This window comes from Crotalus tigris, unplaced genomic scaffold, assembly GCF_016545835.1.
Source record: "Crotalus tigris isolate CLP2741 ecotype Arizona unplaced genomic scaffold, ASM1654583v1 scf7180000017800.2534000, whole genome shotgun sequence".
NCBI lineage: Eukaryota > Metazoa > Chordata > Lepidosauria > Squamata > Viperidae > Crotalus > Crotalus tigris.
Genome location: NW_024096645.1, coordinates 339700 through 365000, shown reverse-complemented (window position 1 = coordinate 365000; position 25301 = coordinate 339700). Strand labels below are relative to the sequence as shown.

The following is a 25301-nucleotide window of genomic DNA, read 5'->3' as shown; positions in this document are numbered from 1 at the left end:
GGGCAGCAGGGGCCAGTCCCTCGCCATCTCCGGGGTATGGCACATGTGCCCACAGAGAGGGCTCTGAGTGCCACCTCTGGCACGCGTGCCTTAGGTTCGGCACCACTGTCATAGCTGCTAATCACAGTGTATCTTTGCCAAAAGTATAGTGTGAAAATGCAATGTCATGATTTCATGTTCATAAAATATTGCTATTAAAGGTGAGATAAAATTAGCTCAAATCTTGACATAATAAATGTCAAACCCAGCTTCATTTTACTTGCAGGAACAAAATTTAACTGGATCTATTATTCTAAGCCAAAAGGTGGTTTCTTTGGTTTTGGCTTAATGTAGTATACATTCAGAATTATCATAGTGTGCATATTATGCTTTAAGCCAAAGTGAAAAATCTGAACCCAGACATTGTAGTTTGTTCAACAGACTAGTATAATTGGAGAATCGAAATGAACTTCAAAACTAAGAGATATTTGTTAATTTTCCTCTTTTACATTAAAACAATGATTTAAACAGCATTCCTGTGCAAATATCTTATATTGATTCTGTGGAAGAAAAACTAAATTCTGAACTGGGTTAATTAATCATATTAAACAAATGTCTAAAATATGGTAAGTTTTTTTTCTTAGCAGTTCTTTGCATTCTATATTTAGGGCACTATATATTTTCTAAACTGTAGCATCTCTGTCCTTTCCTAAATAAGTGTTGTCAAGTATTTCATGCTTTGTTCTATAAGTTGTGGGGTAAAATCAAAATTGTCTTCTAAACGTGAATCTGAAGTAGTTGATTTAATTTTCATCACAGTCAGATATAATTAAAAGTCAGTGAACATGTTTTATCAAATTAAGAATACATACCAGTTTAATACTTCAGAGTATTTGTTTCTTGGCATTTGTTTCCCCCCTGCATTTTCTATCACAAGATGCATGAATATTCAAGAATATATTTGCATTGTTGTAAGAAAACATTTGTTTCAATATGACATTTCTTATATAGGAAGACCCAACGTTGGAGAGGAATTTCAAAGGCCACCGGGATGCAATAACTAGTGTGGATTTCAGTCTAAATAAGAAACAGCTAGGTAAGTTACCCCCTGAGCATCATTTATTTCCTAAAATAAGCACTGTTAACATTGTCTCCAGATGTCTAAAATATATATTGTTAAAACATTTATTTCATTTAACTTTAAGGGAGGAGAGCAATTTGCAGATATTTTAATCTTAGGCACAAAGTCATGTATTTCAGAGGACTGAAAGGATACTACAGATTATTCTGTTTTCAATAAAGGATAAATTGGGGGTGCTTCCTAGTTGTAAAAGTAGTTTTATGTGGAATGACATAGTTGCTTTTCATTCTTCATTTTGTTCTTTGTATACTTTTAAGAAGAGCCTCCAGAAATATATTAAGAAAATCTATTGAATGGGTAATTTAATGTAATTGGCCACTCATTTTTTCCACTGACTTTGTAAAATGAGTGATTTCTAGTCATTTAAAAATATTTTTTTTTAATTTCATTTAGTAAGTGGCTCTATGGATTCTTGTTTGATGATCTGGAGTATGAAACCTCAGATGAGAGCCTATCGCTTTGTGGGTCATAAAGATGCAGTAATGTGTGTTAATTTTTCACCATCTGGCCACCTGATTGCTTCTGGTTCTAGAGATAAAACAGTTCGTTTGTGGGTTCCAAGTGTGTAAGTATAATGTTAAATTATACTGCTTAGCTATTTTTCTAGATTCCCATCCTTACTTAAATAGAGAAATATTCATCTCTAATCCATAAAGCATCTTGTGAAGATAGGATGAATTTTTAACTTTTTTTTTAAAAAAAGATCTATAGCAGTCACTTTTTCAAATGTATGCTGAACTAGGAATTTTTGTGTGTTATTTGCTGTTTGTAGTGCTTTGGCAAGAAGATAAATACATTACTTATTGCATGAAAATTCACTGCAGTTTACACCGAGTTTACACTTGGTTCCTGTGTTTGGAATAAATAAATAAAATTTACCTAGATGACACACAGTAAATACAGAAAACATTTATTTTTCTGAGATGAAATTATATATGTTCCTGATTGTGATTTTTCCTCATTTGATTATAGAGCTTTTCAGTTCTCAGTTTGTTCCTATTCATATGCTCTTTTCCTGTTTATATTAAATCCCTTAACATGATGTTTTACTTTTCCTTGTTGCTTCACAGTTTTAGAAGGTCACTGTTTTATTACTCGAAGCATTACTTTATTATTTTGCACAACTATTAAAATAGTCACCTATTCCCGCCAATAGGGAATAGAACTTACTTTCTCTTTCTTTCTTTCTTTCTTTCTTTCTTTCTTTCTTTCTTTCTTTCTTTCTTTCTTTCTTTCTTTCTTTCTTTCTTTCTTTCTTTCTCTCTCTCTCTCTCTCTCTCTCTCTCTCTCTCTCTCTTTTGGTTTGCTGTACTGTATAAGTCCAAATTCAACAAATTTCTGTTAATGTAAATGTGTATATTAAAACAAGTAAAGAAATGTGTACAAGTGCTGAATGATTTAGAATTTAGCATAATTTTTTTCTGTTTGTTTTCCTAAATTAAGCAAGGGAGAATCGACTGCATTCAAGGCTCATACAGCAACAGTCAGAAGTGTAAACTTTTCTAATGATGGCCAGTTATTGGTTACAGCCTCTGATGACAAAACAATCAAAGTATGGGCTGTCCACAGACAAAAATTCTTATTTTCCCTGAATCAGCACATAAACTGGGTTCGTTGTGCTAAGTAAGTCTTTTTTTTAAAAAAATGATTTTGTGATCATGCATAGGGCATCAAACTATCATGTGACAAAAGCTGTGTTCAAGTCTCTCTTAGTAATATTGCATGAGAAGCTATGTGCAGTAGCCTTGCCTTGTTCTTAAATTCTTTGCAGCCTCACTCTGTCCATCCATTGGAGGAAACCCTGGAAGGAGAAAAATTGTGGCTGACTGTCTATCATTTTAGATTTTCCTACATAGACAAAAAAGATGTGAGGGCAGGACAGACCAACAGTATACACACTCATTGTCTCTATTCAATGCTATTTGTAGAAACAAAAAAGATTTTGACTAGGGCTTTCACAAACATTATCTGTGAAGTTCTGCAACGTACCTTCATGGTTACCTATATATTTTAGCAGTGCTTTTTTTTGTAAAAAAAAAAAAAAAAAAAAAGGTGCCGGAACTCACACACGTCATACAACCCACCTTGCCTACCCTATAAGGTTCCATCCAAAAAAGGTGCCGGAACTCCGTTCTGGGCGTTCTATGACAAAAAAAGCCCTGTACTTTAGGAACTAGCCACATTTCATATTTCCAGATCTCCTTTCTACTCACTTCTGCCTTATTGGAAGGAATAATTACTACTTTAGACTAAATGAGAATAATGTAGAATAAAATCAGTTGTTTTACATGGTATAAATGGAAGAGGGGAGAAGTTTTACATACTCTCTTTTTGAACTAAGGAAAAAAAACACATTTTTTAGAAGCAATAGCATTTATTCAGTTGTGTGTAATGTAATATGCTTTTTCTGAAGACCTTTCATAAAAGTTTAACTGAAGCCAGATGCTATACAGGTTTTATTTCTAAATAGATACGATTTGAACTTCACTGTTAATTTATTTTCTTATACTTTTTAATACTTAGAATTTTAGATCACACAGGAAAGGAAAAATGGAAGCATGTTTATGAAAATAAATCTCTGATTGAGAATGCCCATTATTATTTGCTGATATATTAAGAGCTATCAAAAAATGTAGAAGACCATTGTTCTGGCTATAAAACAGATAAAATAATAGCTTGTCAGAGAGGGAACAGAAAAAAATGGTTCTCTGATTTAAAACAAGCGTCTTATTAACTATTAGAGCTGTGCAAACTACTTGGGGGACATTATTTTGGTGACAGCTTTTGGTGCATGTATATGAGTCCTCCTACAATGGGGGAAGGCCCTCAAAGTGGCCACAATGAACTTTGGACAGGGTCCAATATCTCATTGTTTTAAGCATTGGATTTGGATGAGTGCTTTTGTTGCTTGTGAAACATCGCTCTGAATGGTTCGAGAGCTCGTTATAGTCAAGTAACGTTTGTACCATTCTAGTAATTTTCCTCTGAGAATAACTCAGATAGAATTTACATTGGCTATTACTAAATGTGCTTCAACAAATGTCTTTGTTGCAGATTTTCTCCTGATGGAAGATTAATTGTATCATCCAGTGATGACAAAACAGTCAAACTTTGGGATAAAGCAAGCCGAGAATGTATACATTCTTTTTGTGAGCATGGTGGGCAAGTATCAATTATAGTTTGTTGGGGTTTGTCTTATATATTTTTTAAAAGCGTATAAAGAAATATCTCCTTGAAAAATAATAGTGCTATATCATTTACATCAGGCAGCATACCAATTCAACGATTAATTAAAATGTTTTAAAAGTGGTGCGGTTTTTGTAATGAAATGTATGTAATTTGCTAGCTTAACAATCAAAGCAATGGTCCAGAAGCATTATTACTTAGTCTTAGGTTAAATTCTAACTATTTCTGCAATCAGTGGAACTGCTGGGCTTTTCTTTTCACTCATACCTGATGAAAACTCTGGTTTTGCCTAGCTCCTTTGTACTACTCAGTGGTATAAAAGGCACTTGGGAAAAAGATAATAAAGGTGTCTTAGAAGATGTGCATGAGGTACAATTAGTCCAAAAGACCAGTGGGCTGGAATAAGAAAGGGACTAGAAAAGAGTATGGGATAATTTACTGTGATTTATAGAACGTTGAATATAAATCTTATAACTTGAGGAGAAAATTTCACTGAAAATTGATGACAGAAATAAGCTTTATCCCAAGCTGTTCTCAAAGGGCTACATCTAACTTTCAGATAGTTCAGGCTAGAAACTTTATGCAAATACTGTAGTAGGTTCCAATCTGGGTCAGTCACCAGGACGAGAGGTTTAGTCTTCTGAGCTTTTGGACTCATCCTCGGGAAACTTGTCTCTAGCAGGATTCTGCTAACACATTTTGCTAGAGAGAAGTTCCCTGAAGATGGGCTTCAGCATGAGTCCAAAAGCTCGGAAGACAAAACCTCTGAGGTCCCGGTGATTGACCCAAATTGGATCCTGCAACATTATCCTGGGACACGTACATTTGCCTTCATTTGTGAAATACTGTAGTTTTGCACAACCATCACCCATAGAAAAATTGTTAACTTGATTTAAAATGTTTATAACCTTGCATCATTACACAAGATTCTGTCGAACCCAGCTATACCCATATTTAAGCATGATCCTTAATTCTGTCCTCAGTCTAAGTTACTAGACTTTATGCATATCGTTGATTCGCGGATTCAGTTTGTCCTAATGCTCCCACAGAATGGGAGTTACTTCTAGTTGTTAGAACATTGTGGTTATATAAGACTTAACATTAAAGCTGTTGGGGTGACCTGATCAAACACTTGACTTACTAGTTAACTCTTGTTTAGGATTCTAATGAAAATAAGTAGGATAGGTAGAGAACATCATGTAACTATGAGACTCTTGCAGTTCTAAATGGGAAGCAGAGTTAAAAATCTCCTTGCATTGGGCTTTATGAAGTAAAGAAGCTGCATACCTATGATGGTGATGTAGCTTTACATTGCTACAAGAAGGCAATGTCTCCCTGGAATGAGAACTGCTCATGCCTCCGTTCAAAAATATCAAATCAACCAATGGAGGTTTTTCAAATCTGAAAATGGACAAACAAAAATTTTATGATCCTTTTCTATAGATTCTCTGCTTCTAAAGGCTTAAGAACTTTTCTCATTCTCTCTCTCTCTCTCTCTCTCTCTCTCTCTCTCTCACACACACACACACACACACACACACACACACACACACACACACACACGAGATAACTCCCTGATTGTTTTACTTAATCAGGAAAATTTAAGAAGTATTTAATAGTCAACCAGCACTTTTCAAAAATTCTATAGGAAGTAGGACAATCGTGTAACTTTAAAAACAACATTTGAGCAACTTTTTTCAGTTTTGGTTTAGCTTTTTTTCCTCATTTTTAATCATTACAGGTTTGTCCCTCATGTGGACTTTCATCCCAGTGGTACATCTATTGCTTCAGCTGGCACTGACAACACAGTGAAATTATGGGATGTTAGGATGAATAGGCTGCTGCAACATTATCAAGGTAAGTAACCTGTGCGCTGTTAGACTGGCTGTGCTCACTGCTGTACACTATAATGTGATTTGCTTGAGTTCAGCTTAGTGTTTTCGGTAAACTTGGTCCAGTCCAATTCATTCATTAAATTACAGTTACGGCAGCAACATAATCTGATGTATGAACCAGTAACAGAATGTTCCTTTGCTAAACTTATTGTTAGAGTTTCAGGGAACAATAAGCTCCCAATAATGAAAAAAAACATGTTTCTTTGATATTTTTCCTAATGAACATTTGAAAGGACTTTATATTTGACTACGTAAAGAATTTTGTTGTGAATTTAAGCAGTAAGCAGACATCATTTATATATATATATATATAAAAGTATACTTCTTTAAAAAAAGACTTCAAATCCTTTCTGATTGTACTATTATGTATGGATAGTACTGTTAATTTTAGGGAGTTAAATATTTGAAAAGTAATGATCTATCTTTACTGTATATATTTATTTCACAATGAAACATGACTACAGATAGTTCTTGACTTACAGTTGAGGACTGGAATTTCCATTGTAAGTCATAAAATAAGGCATCACCTGATCTCACGGACTTATGATGGCGATCCCAGTTTTCCCTGTTGCAGTCATTAACTGAGAATCACGGGTCATTAAGCTATGCTGGCTGAGGAATTCTGGGAGCTGAAGTCCACAAGTCTTGAAAGTTGTCAAGGTTGCAGACCCCTGCTCTATGGCATCATGCTAGCCACATGTCCACAGAAATATCTTCAAACGATGCTGATTCAGTGGCCTTGAAACAAATGAACACCACCCCTATAACCGGCAATGACTAGTTGAGTAAAATCTGCAGGGATTTCTTTTATCTTTTTTTTTTAATGTAACATGCAAGTATTTCTTTTTCTTTTTTTGTAGTTCATAGTGCTTCAGTGAATTGCCTGTCCTTTCACTCCTCTGGAAACTACCTCATTACTGCTTCTAATGATTCAACACTAAAAATATTGGATTTATTAGAAGGCAGGCTATTATATACCTTACATGGTCACCAGGTAAGAAGAGTTGGTTCAGAAGTAATAGATTGCATTTGTGCATGCAATAAATATGTAAACAATTCTATAGCAGAAGTTGTAATAATAGAAACTTACATATGAATTCATTTACACCTTTTACATATCTGTAGAGGTTCAGTTATGCAGATGTCGTTAACAAAAAGGCACAATTTTCAGATTGGACATTTCTGAAACACATGGAGATCACATATTGAACAATCTCAAGGCTCCAATTCTAAAAACCTAGGAAATCAACTGATTTTTTAAGGCATATTTTGGTGTGACTATGTTTGAACTGAAAATTAATTGATTGTAAGCGTTGATTTTTTTAAAAAAAATATTGTTCCAACATTTTCTTAAAATTTCAGATTTTCCCAAGAACCCCCCAATATTTTTTAATGTCATGTAGCAGTTTGGTTAATAGCATACAATATTCTTAACAAGATCACTCTTTTTTTACCTCAAGACTCACAAAATATTATATGTTAAAATTCTAATAAAAGCCAATAGAATAAAACAATAATGCAATTGAAACCCAATAACTATAAATTCAGTTTTGAAAAGAGCAAAACCCATTCAAACTTAGCTAAAACAGATTAGTATGTTGGGAAACATGAATATGTAAAATAATTAATTGCTGAGTATCAAAAAATGTAAAAATTGATACCAGGCAAACTTGGGTGAGGGTGGCAGCATTTCATGAAAGGATCATTATGTCATAGAGTGATTTGAGGAGTTACGTCTTTGGTAAAGGAAAAAAGGCTTCAGAAAGGCTGAGGTGATGTGTTGTAATATCTTTTGTAGAATCTACTTCCAAGCTCTTTAGGATTTCATTGGTACAATAATCAGTACTAAGTATTGTGCCCAGAAATGTAATCAGTTTTATAAGTGCTATGCCCACTCCAGTTGATTCTACTCAATAACTTTGTAGATACACTTTGTATTAGGTGACGTTGCAGAAGAGTTTTCAAAAGGAGCTGCACGTACAACACATTGCAATATGTAGTCACACTGCTGCAGTCAGGAAGCAAAATGTGTGCCTGGGCACATGTCCTACTCCTCTTCACTTTTCCTTTCTCTACAGTTTGAACAGAGGTTGCTCACAATAGAAAGGATAAAATATATTCTTTTAGGCATTTTATCTTAAATGTGCATGATCTCCTTCTGCCAAGCAACAAAGAACTACTATTTGGCTCTCCAAATCTCTATGAAAGTAAACTGAGAAGTTTAAATAACAAACAAGTAAAAGAATTCATTGCTTTTTCCAGTAGCACTATCACACAAGAACAGTTACTAAGCACAGATGTAGCTAAGTATCTGTGATATTTACATGACACATCACAGATGTTCACAAAGATAAGGCATGACCTTACTTGGAGGAGGGGGAGTTGCGTGTGTTTTGGAGGGGCAAATCCTTTGAAAAAAACATGTAAGGATCTGTGCCACAGATCTTACTGTGCAGTGGAGGCTCTGATAACGATAGAATGTAATTTTTGAATTTGTAAACTCTGATATAACCATTGATTTAATGTTGATTAAAGATGTAAGTTTTTATCTATGATATTTGAGTCCAACATTTCTGAGACTGCCTGTTCTCCCAGTTTTCTTACCTGTATACTTGAAAATATGTCATCTGCTTTATAGTTGACTTTTGTAAGTTCTCCATTCTCTCTAAGAATGTGCTAGAAAGTCTTGGGGATATGTTTTTATATTGTTTATTTTGTGCAGTATAATCTACTAAATGTCATCTTTCTAATTAATGAGCTGTAGCTAAATCTGTTATACTAACAATAGATAAAAGTAGGTTTAAAGATACAAGGATTAATAATTAAGTATTAATTCTGCAAGTAATATTAGTCAGTTGGATTAAGAGCTCGTTAAATTTTTACATTTTGCATGTTTGTACTAAAGACATTGCTTGGCTCAAATATGGTTTATACTCTTAACAGTTGATTACTTTTATGTGACATTTACTCATAGGAAAAGCCCAAGATGTCTTAAATGTACTTTGACGCAATATATTTCTGTACCGGAATAATTTGCCAGTTTGATTACATAGAGAATACTGCTAAGTTTACATTTCTGTCTTTAATTATAACGGTGCTTACTTTTCAAACCAAAAAGCCTGTTAGGAAGATGGGAGTTTAATTGCTAACATTTACAGCTACACAATTTGATATATTCTGACGGCATCTTAAGTATCTTCATTTATGGAGTACTTTTCCCTTAAAATATAAACAAGGCTTGGAATGAATGCGTAGACCCATTGTCGATACTTGATTGGTACAAAAAATGTGCATCATGACTCATGGATCAGTCATCCTCTACTAGGGAAATTACTGCTGTTCAGTGGGATAGTGGATACTGTTGTGTATGACTTAGAAATAAGAGTGATCTGGGAACAATAAAGACTTCTTGGGAAAATCAAGTACACTTGTATTGATCAATTTTCACTAAAATGAGTTGATGCCAGATTTTCAAAATGAAGTGATCTTGAGGCAATTTACAAGACAAAATTAAAAAGAATACAATGTAATAGAGAAAATATGCCATCTGCACAAGGCTTTCACACTGATATTTAGTACTCCCAATCCATACTAAATTGTTGTTCTTTTAACTTTATAGGGACCAGCTACCTGTGTTTGCTTTTCAAGAACAGGAGATTTTTTTGCATCTGGAGGTTTTGATGAGCAGGTACTGCTTTTGTAAATAACTCTGTAGCAAGTATACCTTTATGCCAGAAATAGCGTGTGCTCACAATTACTGTGCAACCTGTTTGATTCCAGGGCAAAAAGGCGCTTTGGAATGCACAAGTGTGTTTATATAGTGCCCTAATTGCAATTCCTTGAAGCAGTTGTGCTGTTTCCCGTGATCGCTGAACCCCAGGAAAAGATACCTTTGGCTTTGGGAGTTGCAAACCGATGCTGCATGAACACTCCCATGTTCACCAATCTAACTATCCCTTCAGTAAATGTCTTAGACGATGCATCAGGAAGTAACTAAGCATTTGCTGTTTTGTAACAGATTATACCCGCTATGACAATTATTTTGTGAATTGGCAAGAAAACCCTCCACTCATCAACCAGTGCTTCTGAGCATTTGTATCCTGCTCTGAAATTAGAAAATGTGTCCATTGATTCAAAAGAGTTGGGAATGCTATGAAGTAGACACATGAAAAGGGCTACCTTCTCTTTAACTATTGATGGTTTAGAAGTGTCAGTGTTAAAGCTCCTCATTTTATTAATAGTTCTGGGCTTTCATGGAAAGAAGGCTCACATACGATGAAATGAATGTTTTATTAGCTTAATAAATAACATCATCAACAACAACATTTAGTATTTTCTCTCCACTCTTTTGTGGATCAGTGATGCGATGTTATTGTGAACACGAATAGCCTGTAAACTCCAGGTTCTCTTCTGAAAGAATTTGGAATGGGACAAAGAAATGGAAATGAAATAAAATGATTTATTTTGTTTTCTTACATTTTGTATATTAAGTATAGTATATTTGCTTTGTGTGTCATAATAATAATAATAATAATAATAATAATAATAATAATAATAATATAAAGTTGGAAGGGACCTTGGAGGTCATCTAGTCCAACCCCCTGCTCAGAAAGGAAACCCTATACCATTTCGGACAAATGGCTGTCCAGTCTCTTAAAAACTTCCAGTGTTGGAGCATTCATGGTTTCTGGAGGCAGGTTGTTCCACTGGTTAATTGTTCTAACTGTCAGGAAGTTTCTCCTTAGTTCTAGGTTGCTTCTCTCCTTGATTAGTTTTCACCTGTTGCTTCTTGTCTTTGGAAAATAGCTTGACACCCTCTTCTTTGTGGCAGCCCCTGAGATATTGGAACACTGCTATCATGTCCCCCCTTGTCTTTCTCGTCATTAAACGAGATATACCCAATTCCAGCAGCCGTTCTTTATATGCTTTAGCCTCCAGTCCCCTAATCATCTTTGTTGCTCTTCTCTGTACTCTTTCTAGAGTCTCAACATCTTTTTTATATTGCAGTGACCAAAACTGGATGCAGTATTCCAAGTGTGCCCTTACCAAGGCATTGTAAAGTGGTATTAACACTTCACGTGATCTTGATTCTATCCCTCTGTTCATGCAGCCTAGCACTGTGTTGGCCTTTTTGGCAGCTGCAGCACAATGCTGGCTCATATTTAGGTGATTGTTCACTAGGACTCCGAGGTCCCTCTCACAGTTACTACTATTGAGCAAGGTACCCTCTATAATATACCTGTGCATTTGGTTTTTCTTGCCTAAATGTAGAACCTTGCTTTTTTTTGAATTTCATTTTGTTAGATAGTGCCCAGTGTTCAAGTCTGTCCAGATCCTTCTGTATCTTAAGCCTGTCTTCTAGAGTGTTGGCTATTCCTGCCAGCTTGGTGTCGTCTGCAAATTTGATGAGTTCCCCATCTATCCCCTCGTCCAAATCGTTGATGAAGATGTTGAAGAGCACTGGGCCCAGAACAAAGCCCTGGGGCACCCCACTACACATGTCCCTCCATGTAGATGCGGTTCCATTGAGGACCACACGTTGGGTATGGCCAGTCAGCCAGCTACGGATCCATCTGGTGGTGATGCTGCCTAACCCACATTTTTCTATCTTATCGAGTAGTAGGTTGTGATCTACTTTATCAAATGCCTTACTGAAGTCCAAGTAAATTATATCCACAGCATTCCTCTGATCCACTAATTTTGTCACTTGGCCAAAGAATGCAATAAGATTTGTCTGACATGATCTATTTTTGACGAACCCATGTTGGTTTTTAGTAATGACTTTGTTTGCCTCTAGGTGCTCGCTGATTATCTTTTCCAGGATCTTCCCAGGTATTGAGGTCAGGCTGATAGGTCTGTAATTTCCTGGGTCCATTTTCTTTCCTTTTTTGAAGATGGGAACTACATCAGCTCTTTTCCAGTCCTCTGGTAGTTCCCCTGTGCTCCAGGATCTTTGAAAAATATAGTTCAGTGGTTCTTAGATCACATCTGCCAGTTCCTTGAGAACCTTGGGGTGTAATCCATCTGGTCCTGGCAATTTGAACTCGTCTAGGCTGGACAGGTGCTCACTTACCATTTTCTTGCCTATCTTAACTTGTGTTTCTATTTGTTTTTTGTGACATTATTTTTGATAGGTTGGTCTGTTTTTTTCCTTTGTGTAAAGACAGATGCAAAAAACGAGTTAAATAGTTCTGTTTTCTCCCTGTTGCTTGTCACCTTCTTGCCACTTTCACCCACTAATGGACCAATCATTTCCTTCACTTTTTTCTTGTTTTTTACGTGTTGAAAGAACCTTTTTTTTTTTTGACTTTGGTCGCAAGCCTTAGTTCATTTTGAGCCTTGACTTTCCTCACTTCATCTTTGCAGGCTCGGGCTATTTGCTGATATTCTGACTTAGTTATGTGCCCCTCTTTCCACTTTCTATACTTGTCCTTTTTATCTTTCAATATGTCAGAGAGTTCTTTATGTAGCCATGCTGGTTTCTTTTGAGAGCTGTTATTTTTCCTCTTTGTTGGTATTGTGCTAGACTGGGCTTTTATTATCTCATTTTTCAAAATTTCCCAAGCTTCTTGAGTTGTTTTCCCCTTGAGGATTCTCATCCATGGAATCCTTCCCAAGCCCTCTCTAAGTTTATTGAAATTAGCTCTCTTGAAGTCCAAGACTCTAGTTTGACTACGTTCTATTGCTTGTGCTTCCATAATGTTGAATTCCAATATTGCATGATCACTTCCTCCCAGGGTTCCTATGGCTTTAACACCTTCTATTATTTCATCTCTGTTAGTGAGAATTACATCCAAATATTTACATGCTTCATGTGGCAGATATAAAAATGAGTTAAATCTGCATGCTTTGTTCCATTATTTTTGAAACCTCATAAATAAAACTTATTTAATCATGTTAGGAAAGAGAAAACTGAAGTTGCTGACAGTGATGGCTCCTTGAAGTAGTACGTCAGGCCTATAGGATCCATCATTTTGGTGCCATGCCTGGCCTTCTGCTCCGAGTCCCATGTCTATCAGTTTGTTCTTAAGTTCTCAACTCTCAGAAATAATTTCTTACTGTAACACAGAAAATGTAAAGTGAACTATTTCTGTCTTTGATGGAAGCATTCAATTCCCATTATTTCTTATGAATGTTCATTATTTTAGGGCATCGCCCAAAACAACATTAATCTGAGTATTTCTGTGGAGTTATTTTTACATAGAAAAAGCAGAAATCCCAAACAGCCAGTATTTGGAAGTATTTACTTTCTAATTCTAGTGGCTTGGGGCTTTGCACACCCTGCAGTTTTTCCTGTGAGAAGAGTTGCTGGATGAGCAGTAGTCTGCATTTACAGATATTCTCAAAGAAATCACTTGTCTTGTATGGGGAGAGCACAGATAATTCTAGGAGCACTTGGAACATAAAGTTATGTTTGTTAAAAACAAGTGGGGAGTAGCAGGGACTAAATGAGTCAGGAAAGTAGTTTGAGATAAAAAATAACAATTACACATTAATACAATATTGATCTGAGATCTTGATCTTGCTGTTAAATTCATGTAGGATTTCAGACTGAATTCATTGTGTGATAATTTTTTAAATCCATTTCGGTAAGAACTTGAATGATATAATATTTAAAACGAGCGAGAAGTGTACAAATTAGTTCACTCACTTTACCGGAGGAGTTATTCCTATAATCCTGAATCTGATTACAGTGTTTAAACATTTTTACAGATTTCTGTAAATGTTACTTTTCTAGGTAATGGTTTGGAAGACAAACTTTGATGCTGCTGATTATGGGGATACAACACAAGCCCAGAAATACACTATGAATGCAAATGGTGGCGATTATGGTAATAATCTGAAAACACAGAACTCCATTATGCATATGAACGGCTGTTTTAAAAGTATGGTAAGTTTACAGAATTGTTATCCTAGATTTTTTTGGGGGTTCTGGTTTGAAACAACAGTATATCCTACATTCTTAGATTTTTTTTTTCTTCTGTTCAGTAGTGTGCAATTCTTAGAAACCTCTTGAACAAGTCCCTACAGATCTCTTGACAAGGTATTTCAGAAGTGGTTTGCCAGTGACTCCTTCCTAGGGCTGAGACAAAGTGACTGGCCCAAGATCACCCAGCTGGCCTCCTGGTCTCCTCGTTTCTAGCCTGATGCTTTCACCACTAGGCCGAACTTAGATAATAAGACTACTATATTTATTTAATACAGTGCGAGCAGTGCTCGACTTACGGCCATAACCGAGCCCAACCTTTCTGTGGCTAAGTGAGACGCTTGTTAAATGAGTCATGCCCCATTTTATGACCTTTCTTGCCACAGTGGTTAAGTGAATCACCACAGTTGTTAAGTTAGTCACACGGTTGCTAAATGAATCTGCCTTCCCCATTGTCTTTGCTTGTCAGAAGGTGATGAAAGGGGATTGCGTGATTCTGCAACGGTCATCAGTATGAACCAATTGCCAAGAATCCAGTTTTTGATCGCGTGTCCATGGGGGATGTCACAAGGATTGTAAGTGTGAAAATCAGTCATAAATCACTTTTTTCAGTGCCTTTGTAACCATTCACCAGGGGTAGGCAACCTTGGCTTTTTTATGACTCGTGGACTTCAACTCCCAGAATTCCTGAGCCAGTCATAAAAGAGCCAAGGTTGCCTACCCCTGCACTAAACGAATGGTTGTAAGTCGACTACCTGTAATACAACCAGAAGGTGGGCTGGCCTGAGAAAATGAGATTGCCTTTTTTTTGTTACTACTACTACTACTAATAGTAAAGTTGGAAGGGACCTTGGAGGTCATCTAGTCCAACCCCCTGCTCAGGCAGGAAACTCTATACCATTTTGGACAAATGGCTGTTCAGTCTCTTCTTAGCAAGCTCTTTGGTTGAAGAGCAATTGAAGTCACAGTCTCCCAATCTTAATTTAACATCAAAACCAGGATTTTACATTGGCTCTCATCTTGTTTCCTTTCCCCCCTATATTTGCTGATAACTGTCAGTTGTGATGATAATTAATCCTCAGAAGGATCAAGAGATTTTGGAATGGAAGAGGTTTGACTTTGACAACTGAAAGTTTTTAACTGCTGTAGAGCTTTAGAAATTTTATCTGAGTTAAAATAGAGGGTGCTGTTATTGCAAGGAAAATACTAAAAGTAGCAGAAAGAAACTCAAGGGTTAATGGATAAAACTGAAAAGACATGTTTAACAATTGGGCTTTCTCATTGCTTTGTGCGCTGATTTTTCTTAGTCTGATACACTCTGCCATTTTGAACCATGAAACCATATTACAGTGATCTAATTCTTACCTCTGTTTGAAAGAAATGCCAACATAAAATAGTTTTAGTGCTCTGTATTTTCAGCTTACTTAGCATTACTCACATGCTTATTTGTCACTGATAATTATCATTAGTTTACAGGTAGATTTAAAAGAACAACAATGAAGTGGGCAAAAAATAAAAATCATTGATAGGTCAGGTTAGTAATTTTAGTATGTGAAATTATATGAAACATTCAAAGGGAAAGAGTAATGTGCAGCATTTGGATCTGAAGTGACCAAAGAAGCTTTGGCTCCTTTATTTACCTGCCAGCTTTCTACAAGAGAGAAAAGTTGCACCTACTGGGTCTTGATACTGCAATAAATGGATTTAATGTCTATCAGATTGTATAGACTTCTTGTAAATTATAGCGAAGAAAATATGTGAAATATTTTGGTATTGGATAAAAAAGTCACCTTTTGGTGAGATAGGTGGCAAACAAATGTAATAAATAACTAAATAAAACCATTAAAACCATTAGAAATTGTTTTTCAAGATTATTGTTGAATTTATGCTTCTGTAAAGAACACTTCTTTTCCAATTCTCAACGCATTGATGTTTTTAACATTATTTGTAGATAGATTGTTTTGTTTAGTTTGGCTAACTTAATAAGAATAATCGGTGATGGACATATAATAAAATTTTCAAATAAAGACTGCTTTTTTCTCCTTTCTATCCCACAGCTGTTTCAATTCCAATATTTTAGTAGAGATTATAAACAATTAGGTAATAAAGATTCTTAGTGGCTGCTGATTGAACTAACACTCATTTCTCTATCTTTCCATTTAATATTTTTCTGGCTTTGATTCCATCTCCTATTAGTATTAAACATTCCATTGTGCTGAATAAATTTTGAACTGGAACAATGAACTAAAATAAGTGTCAGCTCTTCACCAGTATAATTACAGTTTCCCTTCCAAATAGTTCCTATGTAGATTTTTTTATATTGACTGTGAAGCTCAAAAAGTTCATCTGGAAAATAATTTATTGCCAAACGGCCACTTTGTTGTTGTGCAAGTGTGAACATTTCTCTTGATTATGGATCCAAAGCCATCAGTTTCCTTCACTGAAATGATAAAATTTGAAGTATATAAAGTTGGAAAGGCTTTGGTCTGAAGAAAACCAGAGGAGATATGGGTTATTTAAAATCAGGACTCTTGCTAAAACAAACAAACAAACAATAGCTTATCAAGATGGCTGCACTGTAAACAGAGGAAAAGGCCAGTCAGGACTTAAATGGCTGTCCATCTCATCAAAGTGACTCTGGGTGGCTAATAACAAACCCAACAAGAAGACAAAATAAATAGATGACCCCAGACACCCACAGTATAGCCATTTAATTTTGACACTTTGACCCTCATGCTTGGGAACACAGTGATGTCTTCAGGGTCTTGGAAAAGCCCATTAGGGTCAAAGCCAGTCTGACCTGAGGGGTGGGAGATGATGTTTTACCAGGCAGGCCTGATGGATGATATTCTTTAATTGATGGGGCATTGTTAAAGAAAGGAAAGCAGACTGAATATCTGGAAGCTTACAGTCAAATTGCAAGCATGTAGAATAATACAGATTCTCCTCAAATGTTTGATTGTAGAAACCAATGGACACTGGCTATGGCGAGCAACAAAAAGCTGGAATTTGCAGACAGGAAAAGGTAAGCCAAATTGAATGTATAGTTATCAGGAGGCTATTGTTTGTTTATAATATGTTTTTAAAATATTTTATAAAATTAAAAATATTTACAGTACAATATTTTAACAGGAAAAGGATCTTCTTTTATTAGATGAGACCCACATACACTCTTTGGACTCCCAGACATAGTCAGGGCCAGGACAAAACTAAATTTAAGGTTAATATAGTTTATAATTGCACACTCACACACTGTCTCTTTTTCATTATTTTCCCTCTGGGGATATCCCAAAATGAAAAATAAACCCATTTATCTACTGGATCTCCTGTCCCACCAAGGATGGAGAAACATAGCTAGATATCATCAGAATATGGATGAAAGCTCACCCCCCCCCCAAACTGATAGACATATTTCTCATATTTGTATATCCTTAGTTAACGACCACTCGTTCAGTGATCAAACTTAGAATGGTGCTGAATGAGTGGTCCTTGAAATTCAAGCTAAGCCAGCACCTCAGATCATGTGCTTGGCAATTAGCTTGCACTTATTACAGTTGCAGCATCCCACAGTCATGTGATTGCAATTTGCAACCTTCCCTGCTGGTTTTCCATAAGCAAATCAGTGGGGAAGCTAGAGGGAAGGTTTCAAGTTACCCCAGTAAGTTGCACCTGCTCCCCATCTGATTGCACTTGTGCCTGGTTGCAGCAGCCACTTGCATGGTCTTCCCACCTTTGGAGCACCACAACATACTCATGCCACAGCAGTCACTTACCTGCCTGCCAGTTTGCAAGTTTTCTGGGACTTGCAATTTTCTGCCATTGACTTTGCTCCAGGTTTTTCTTTTGCTGTTCTAATTCCTGGAGGTCCCAAACATGATTTGCAGATAATAGCTGCCATCATCTTCCTCCAGCAACAAGAAGCAGCAACTTAGCTGCTTCCTGAAAGAGAAGATCTGTAGCAAAAACAGCTTCTTCCTTCAAATCATTGTTCCCCAACCATGGGGGTTGAAGGCAACACTGGCACAACATTGGTTTAGGTGCCTGTTCTACTGTGCCCTAAGCTTCTCTGCACATGCTTGTGCCAATTTAAATGTGTATGACATGAGAGTGACTAGTCTTTGGTCTCATTACCTTCATTGTGTCTCTCATCCTCAAGCAACTGGGGATGGATTCTGGAGATTTTCCAGTTAGACAAAAAACTCAAGAAGCTGGAACGGCAGAATTAATCCAAAGACAGCAAGTACAAATTGATGAGATTGGGCTTACCAGTACTCTCCAGCACATCGTGGGACAGTTGGATGTTCTCACTCAGGTAGAGAAGACTTTGGCATTTTGATGAAATGTCACAATATTATAAATAGTTTTATAACAATGGAACCATGCTGTTATGGAAGAATCAGTGTGAGGAATATGATGAAGAAACTTCTGGGTAACTCCATATGAAAATTAAGTCATAAACAGAAAATGTTTTTATACTTGCCTTGCAATGTAATGGATTAGTGATGGAAGGCAAAATGGAATTTTCTGATTCACAGCAGAGTTCATTTCATAGTCCGTAAGTTGCTAATGTTTGGAATTAGCTTGTGCACATAATATATAGCTGGCAACTTCCTGCCCTATATGCTAGTTGCCACTAGACGAGACAGGTGGCACACATATCTAATAAATATGTGTTCATAGCAAAATGCTTGACATTTTAACTTTCATTTGTATTTCATTCTTTTTCAAGGAGGCATATATGTCATTCTTTTATCCAATTTTTCCCCAAAACAGGTGAAATAGGTTTGACTTAGAGATAGTGGCTGGTTCAGTGAATTTGAACTTGATTCTCTCTTATTCAGACACCTTAGCCAACATGCCACAGAGGTTCCTGCCCTTCAGTATTTTCCCTATACAGGCATTATGGGTGTTGGTAGTGGTGGTGGATTTATATACAGTGTGACCCTATTAGGAAAGTTGTGAGGTGATTTTTCTTTAAAGTTGGACTATATGATTGGAAAAGTTTTTGTACATTTATATAGGAAGAGATGAGCAGGTTTCCCGTGTCTTTGCCATTTTTTTTACTGGCACACAGCTAATTCAGATTGGAAATTTTCTAAATGTTCAGATCACTTCTCAGAGTATGTCCTTGTATATTTTACATGTGATAGTGTCCAGCCACTGTGCCCTTTGGCGGCCTGGTTTCCTTTTACCGCTAACTCTTCCAAATTGCTTTCTCCAGTGAATTCCCCTGCATGACATGGCCAAAATAAGTGAGATGCAGTTTTGTGATTTTGCCTTCTAGTGACATGTCTGGTGTTATGCACACCAGTAGTTGTTTGTTAGTCACCTTTGCTGTCCAAAGGAATATGCAGGAGCCTTCTCTAGCACCACAGCTAAAATGAGTCGATTTTCTTCCTGTCGTGCTTTTTTAAGGTCCAGCTTTCACAACCATAGGTAGCTAGGAGAACACAATGGAGTGGACTAACCTGTATTTGGTTGCCAGGCTAATGTCCTTGCTTTTTCATATTCAGCTCATGTTCATCGTTGCTATGTGACCCAATGCAATCCGATGTTTTATTTCTGGGCTGCATTCACTGCTTTGAGCTCTCCTCGCTCTCCCCAGTGTGGTCATTAAGTGACCGAGAAGGCCATTAAGTAAAGCATGAGGTGCGTCACGGATGGGGGAGGCAATAATAGGGATAGCGCAGGCCTAGGCCTGCCTGTCCCAGGCCTTCCCCACCCTGAAGCACCCTGTGCTCCACTTGCTGTTCCTGAGGGTCCATGCAAGACTGGACTTATTTCCCACTCCACTGAGTCTCATGCCCTCCTTACCCACCGCTTGTCACATTTATTTTTAGAATTAGAGTCCAGGAGCCCTGGACCTCGTGTGAGGGAAGGAGGGTAGGCCTCTATGTGCCTTGGCATATCTGGCTGCATGGCTGCGGCCTGAAGTGGGTGCTATTTTCAGAGTGGCTGCAATGAATGGTGCCCACTTTTGGGCCAGAGCCACAGGGCCTAGGGATGGAGCAACTTTTAATTCAGCTGGACAGTGACATTAGGAATGGCTATCTGCTTGCTCTGGATGAGACTTTGGAGTTTTACTGAACATACGTAATGCCATCCCTGAAAAGAAATACTGAGAATAAATAATTCAGAATACTGATATTCTAATCGTTTTATATAGTCTTTTTATCCATGTATGCAAAACTACTTTACTTTATGTTTATTGTATGCAGTGTTTATTATCTGTAATATTTAAAAATACAGACTGTGGTAGGCCATGCTTAGTAGTTATAAAAATGTGTTTTTACTTGAAAACTCGGCTTCATTACTGCATGATGGCCTCAATCTTCATAGGGGTTTTTCCTATATTGTTCCTCCATGGTTACAAATTCCAGAATAGCTTTGTTGCAATGAACTTGAAGAAATTTCAAGCAAGAACTGTATCGTACCATTAGCACTTCTTTGATTAGTACCCGAGAATGAACAGCAGAGGGATCTAAACACATACTATGTTACACTGAAGGAGAATCACTCTACTTTCTAAACTGTCTGAACTATATACCCACAATTATTTTAAATATGTGGTTTTTTAACCAGTCATAAGGCTTAAAAGAGATTAAGGAAACTAATGGAACCATTACCAGATTGCTTAATCCCATTGTGTAGAAACTTGGTATCATTCAGTAAACTTTGCTGCCTAGTATTTTCCCAAGCTGTACCTGGCCCATTTTCCCACTACAGCTAGTCCTCAACTTAACATTAAATTGAACAATGGTTTGAAGTTACGATGGACTCAGAAAAAGTGACTTACAATTCTTTCTCGAATTGATGACCATTGCATCATCCCGCAGTCATACGAATGCAGTTTGGGGCCTTGTCAAACAGCTCACATTAATGACGATTGCAGCATTTTACAGTCACATGATTGCTATTTGTGACCACCTCAGCCAGCTTCTGACAAGCAAAGTTAATTTGTTGCAGTGGACTTGAAGATTTGCTTAATAACTATGTGATTCACTTAACAACCATGTGATTTGTTTAATAATTGTAATAAGAATGTCGTAAAATTGGGTCTCTTCAAGTGATGACTTGCTTAATAACCGCATTGCCTAGTACCAAAATTCTGGTGCCAATTGTTGCAAATTGAGGATTACCTGTAGGGATTTATGGCATTCTTATAGCATCAGCCACTCAACATGCAGGTTAATAGGAAACATATTCCCATTATTATTTTGGCTTCATGACAGTAAGATATTCTAGCAAATGTTATAAATTGCTAAGAGTGTAATAATTTGGTATCTAATGAAAAATGATAATTAAATTTTCCTGATACTATGGTATTTATTATGTGCTAGACTTTTGCAAAGTGAGCCAATTTGGTCTAGTGGTTAAGGCATCACAGTAGAAGTTGAGAAACCATGAGTTCTAATCCTGCCATAGGCCCAAAACCAACTGGGTAACCTTGAGCCAGTCATTCCCTGAGCCCTAGGAAGTAGGTAATGGCAAGCCACTTCTGAAAATCTTGCCAAGAAAAATTCAGGAACTTATCCAGGCAGTTGCTAGGAGTCAAAGGCTGACTTGAAGGCACACATACAGACGCAACAACAACAAAAAAAACCTCTTACAAAAGTTAGTCCTTTGAACTTCTCACAATATTCTATGATCAGAAAAACAAAATCTTGGCTATAGCTTCAAAATGGAATTGTTTATAATACCAATTTTTCTTTGAAACAAACAAGAAATTTTCTCTTGTCAGATACTGCATGGCAGGCATGTAAATTATTGCTCCAGCATGGTAACCTTGAATGTATATTACTACATCCTTTGGTATATGTCAGCTGTGGGAATGAGTAAAGTTTAACTTAGAATAATATTTTTACCAGTCCCTATTCTTCTCCTGCCTCAAGGAAGCTCTTGAATTGCAAGGGAAGTCACTAAATTTCTGAAAGGGTCTCTCACTATACTTGGCAGAACATTACCTCTCTTTTTGATGATCAGAGAGTTCTTTTAGATTGGGGTTGAGTCCAATATTGTTTAATGTTTTGGAGACAATACCTATGCTGGAGAAGTGAAACAAATATATAAAAGAGCAAGCTTGTTCTTCCTGAGGCTGTAAGATCAATTAATAGGAGAAGCAAAATTGGAAAAAGGACAATTCTCCATCCTTTCTGCTTGCTGGGCCTTAGTATGGAAATAAGACTATATTTTCTTTTTACGTTAGCTTTTCACAAAGGATAAAATTAGTAGTAATGAATTATTTAGCAAATTATATACTTTTCTACTTTGGATAATAATTTTTCATTAACTGATGTGGAATAGCCAGCAAATCGGATATGTAATGTGGTGAAATGTTTTCTGCAATATTATGTTTTTGCCAGTGGATGATTTTTGTGTGAGTTTATTGCTTTTAGTCATTTATTCTGTTGCGTTCCTTTCTTAGAAAAACAGCCCACGTATCCTTAAGACGTGCAGCATAGCCTAATCTTACAGATATTTACTCAGATGTAATTCTCACATGAATCTGACTTGTTCTAAGTAGTTACATAGAATTGTTGTCTTATGCTAATCCTATAGCAGATTCTGTCATTGTCTTTCTCATTTTGCAGACTGTGTCCATTCTAGAACAAAGATTATCATTAACAGAAGACAAGCTGAAGGAGTGTCTTGAGAATCAACAAAAAATTGCTCAAAGTAAATCCATCTGATTCTCCCCCAAAGCTGATGAAAGCATTTTGTGTGAATGGTTTTAAAGTGAGACATATTTTATTAGAATAAACTGTATAGCTAATAATGTTTGTAAATACATTTTGGTTAAGATTAAACTTTCATTTCTTATTAAAAATGCCCAGATGTGTTGCTTGGCTTTACTGATGTCCAAAGGAGGAAATAGTGTTTATTTAGCAAAAACATTTCAAATTTAACAAAAAGGTAATGAAAGTAGAAACGAATAGTCTTATTTTGAAACTGATCTTTTAGAACTTGAAGTAGACCTGTTGAAATATTGTGTGTGGGTGAATTCATGCATATGGCACAGTGTGGGAGTTTTTCATTAGAAAATAGAAGAGGTCTCAATTACAAATGTGCTGTGAACACTCCAAATTATTTTTTAAAAAACATGCTTGGTGCTTCGGGGAGATTCTTCTTGGAATCTCAAGTGCCAGAAGAGCATCTGAAATATTATTTACACGGAGAGATCTCTGGTTTCTCTCTCTTTCTTTCGTTCTCTCTCTCTCTCCAAGAAGAATCTTCCCAAAGTACCAAGCATGTCCTATTCACCCCTTCCTTTTACTCCCAATATAAGAAAATTGTGGGATAGGTTGAGCTGAGAGATGAGATAATTTGCTTAAAGTCATCCATTGAGCTTCTGTGGCTGAGGGTGATTTTGAACTTGGATCTTCCTCATCCTGTCCAGCTTCTAAATGAATATACCATGCTGGTTCACATACTTCCGAATATGTTGAGATTAAAAATATTAAGCTTCTCTGTAAAAAAAAAAGTACATTGCTGTTGTATTTTAATGTTAATTTGAACATTATTTGATGTTTGATGGTTATCAAACATCAGAACCTTTAATTTATTTTCTCTATTTGTCTGTTTTAACTCTGTATGCTTGTTCCTAGTCATAGATTTATTTGCTATTAACTGCCTTGTCATACTTCTATTATTAACAAGCAGTACCTGTAATTATTTTCTCTTGGAAAATTCATTAATTTGGTGTGTTTTTTTTATACGACAGTAGAAACTCCTAATAGGAGCTGGGAAAAAAAGAAAAGGTACAGAAAAAGGAAAAAAATAGAGAAATAGAAAAGAATAAGAATATAGTAAAAAGAAGACAGATATTTAAAGAAATGACTTCCCGCCTTCATCATAAATATAAACAATTTTAATAATATCACCTTCTCTTAAAACACAAAGAAGTATCTTCTTCCCATATCCATCACTGATCTGTAAATAAATCCATAAAACCTCATCATTTCAGTCCTGATCTCAGCAAAAATCCCTTAAGGGTTACCAGAGATAACAATATATCTATATTTGAGTCTTGATCAAATAAACCAACTTTATATTGCTTCCTTTGATTTCTAACAATCTTTATCTTTACTCCTTTCAAATAAGCTCCTAAAATTTGGTTTTTTTCATTTTGTCTTTGTCCCTTCTCACAAAATTCTTCAAAGCTTTAACAAGCTTCTTTTGTAGATCCAATATAGGAAAACTATCCAGATCGCTCTCTTGATTTATAATTTTTACATCCCTTTGAATTATTAAGACATCAGTTAGTTTCTTTTCTATGTCCAATATACCATTTTTTCCCATGTCATTCTTGTAGTCTGTCATTTTAAAATCCACTTTCATTTGTAGGTAAGTACATTTAAAGTGATATTTCTGTACTAGATATATATTAATTTTTGTTGCCCTTCTGCCTGTGGGGGTATTTTCATGTAGTTCTGAATATCCATACAGACGTTCATTGAAAGGCCTCATCCAAATCATTTGTTGCTGTACCTTGGTTGTTCTAAATGGCTTGGGCAGTACTGTGTTTCCCCGAAAATAAGATCGGGTCTTATTTATTTATTTATTATGCTCCAAAAGAGGCATCACATCTTATTTTCGGGGGATGTCTTTTATACTCACCTCCGGCACTGACAGCCCCACCCAGCCAGTCCACTTCTTCTGCAGCCGAAGGAGCAGCTGCATTCTGCAGCTGCATTCCAGCCTGCATTTTGCAGTCAGGCCTTTCTGGAAGGCCTCTGCAGCTGAGTACCGAGCTATGGATTGAATCCATAGCTTGGTTCTCTGCTGCAGAGGCCTTCTGGAAAGACTGAGAAATGCAGGCCTGGCTGCACAAGACATAAAAACAAGTGGGCTGGTAAGGAGAGGCCTGGCTGCAAAGTAAGTGAGTGTGGGGTGTGTAGGGCAGCTCCAACCCCCCCCCACCACGCTAGCTTGATATTTAGGTGTTTGCCTTGCCCCAAAACTAGGCTTATTTTGGGTATAGGACTTATATTAGGCCCACCCCCCAAAATCAAGCTAGGGCTTATTTTCAGGGTAGGTCTTACTTTCAGGTAAACGCGGTATGTCAAACTTACATTGAGAATAAGCCACAGGCACTGAAAAGTCCACATAATTTATACCATTTTGAGAAGCCCAACCACTGTATCTGTAACCTAAGGAATTGAAGTGCTCACCA

General features: G+C 36.5%; 1 protein-coding gene across 4 annotated transcripts in view; it reads left to right on the top strand.

Annotated features, from left to right (window-relative positions):
* Positions 1-22955, top strand: part of POC1A (POC1 centriolar protein A) — a 25432-nt gene extending 2477 nt beyond the window's left edge. For all 4 annotated transcript variants that reach the window (XM_039342581.1, XM_039342583.1, XM_039342579.1 and 1 more), the window contains exons 2-12: positions 991-1075; positions 1514-1685; positions 2564-2743; positions 4175-4282; positions 6048-6163; positions 7062-7195; positions 9821-9889; positions 13940-14092; positions 17094-17153; positions 18285-18440; positions 22720-22955. In XM_039342581.1, coding sequence (XP_039198515.1) covers positions 991-1075; positions 1514-1685; positions 2564-2743; positions 4175-4282; positions 6048-6163; positions 7062-7195; positions 9821-9889; positions 13940-14092; positions 17094-17153; positions 18285-18440; positions 22720-22818 — 1332 coding nt within the window. In that variant the 3' untranslated portion in view covers positions 22819-22955. The remainder of the gene's footprint in view (positions 1-990; positions 1076-1513; positions 1686-2563; positions 2744-4174; positions 4283-6047; positions 6164-7061; positions 7196-9820; positions 9890-13939; positions 14093-17093; positions 17154-18284; positions 18441-22719) is intronic.
* Positions 22956-25301: the final 2346 nt, after the last annotated feature.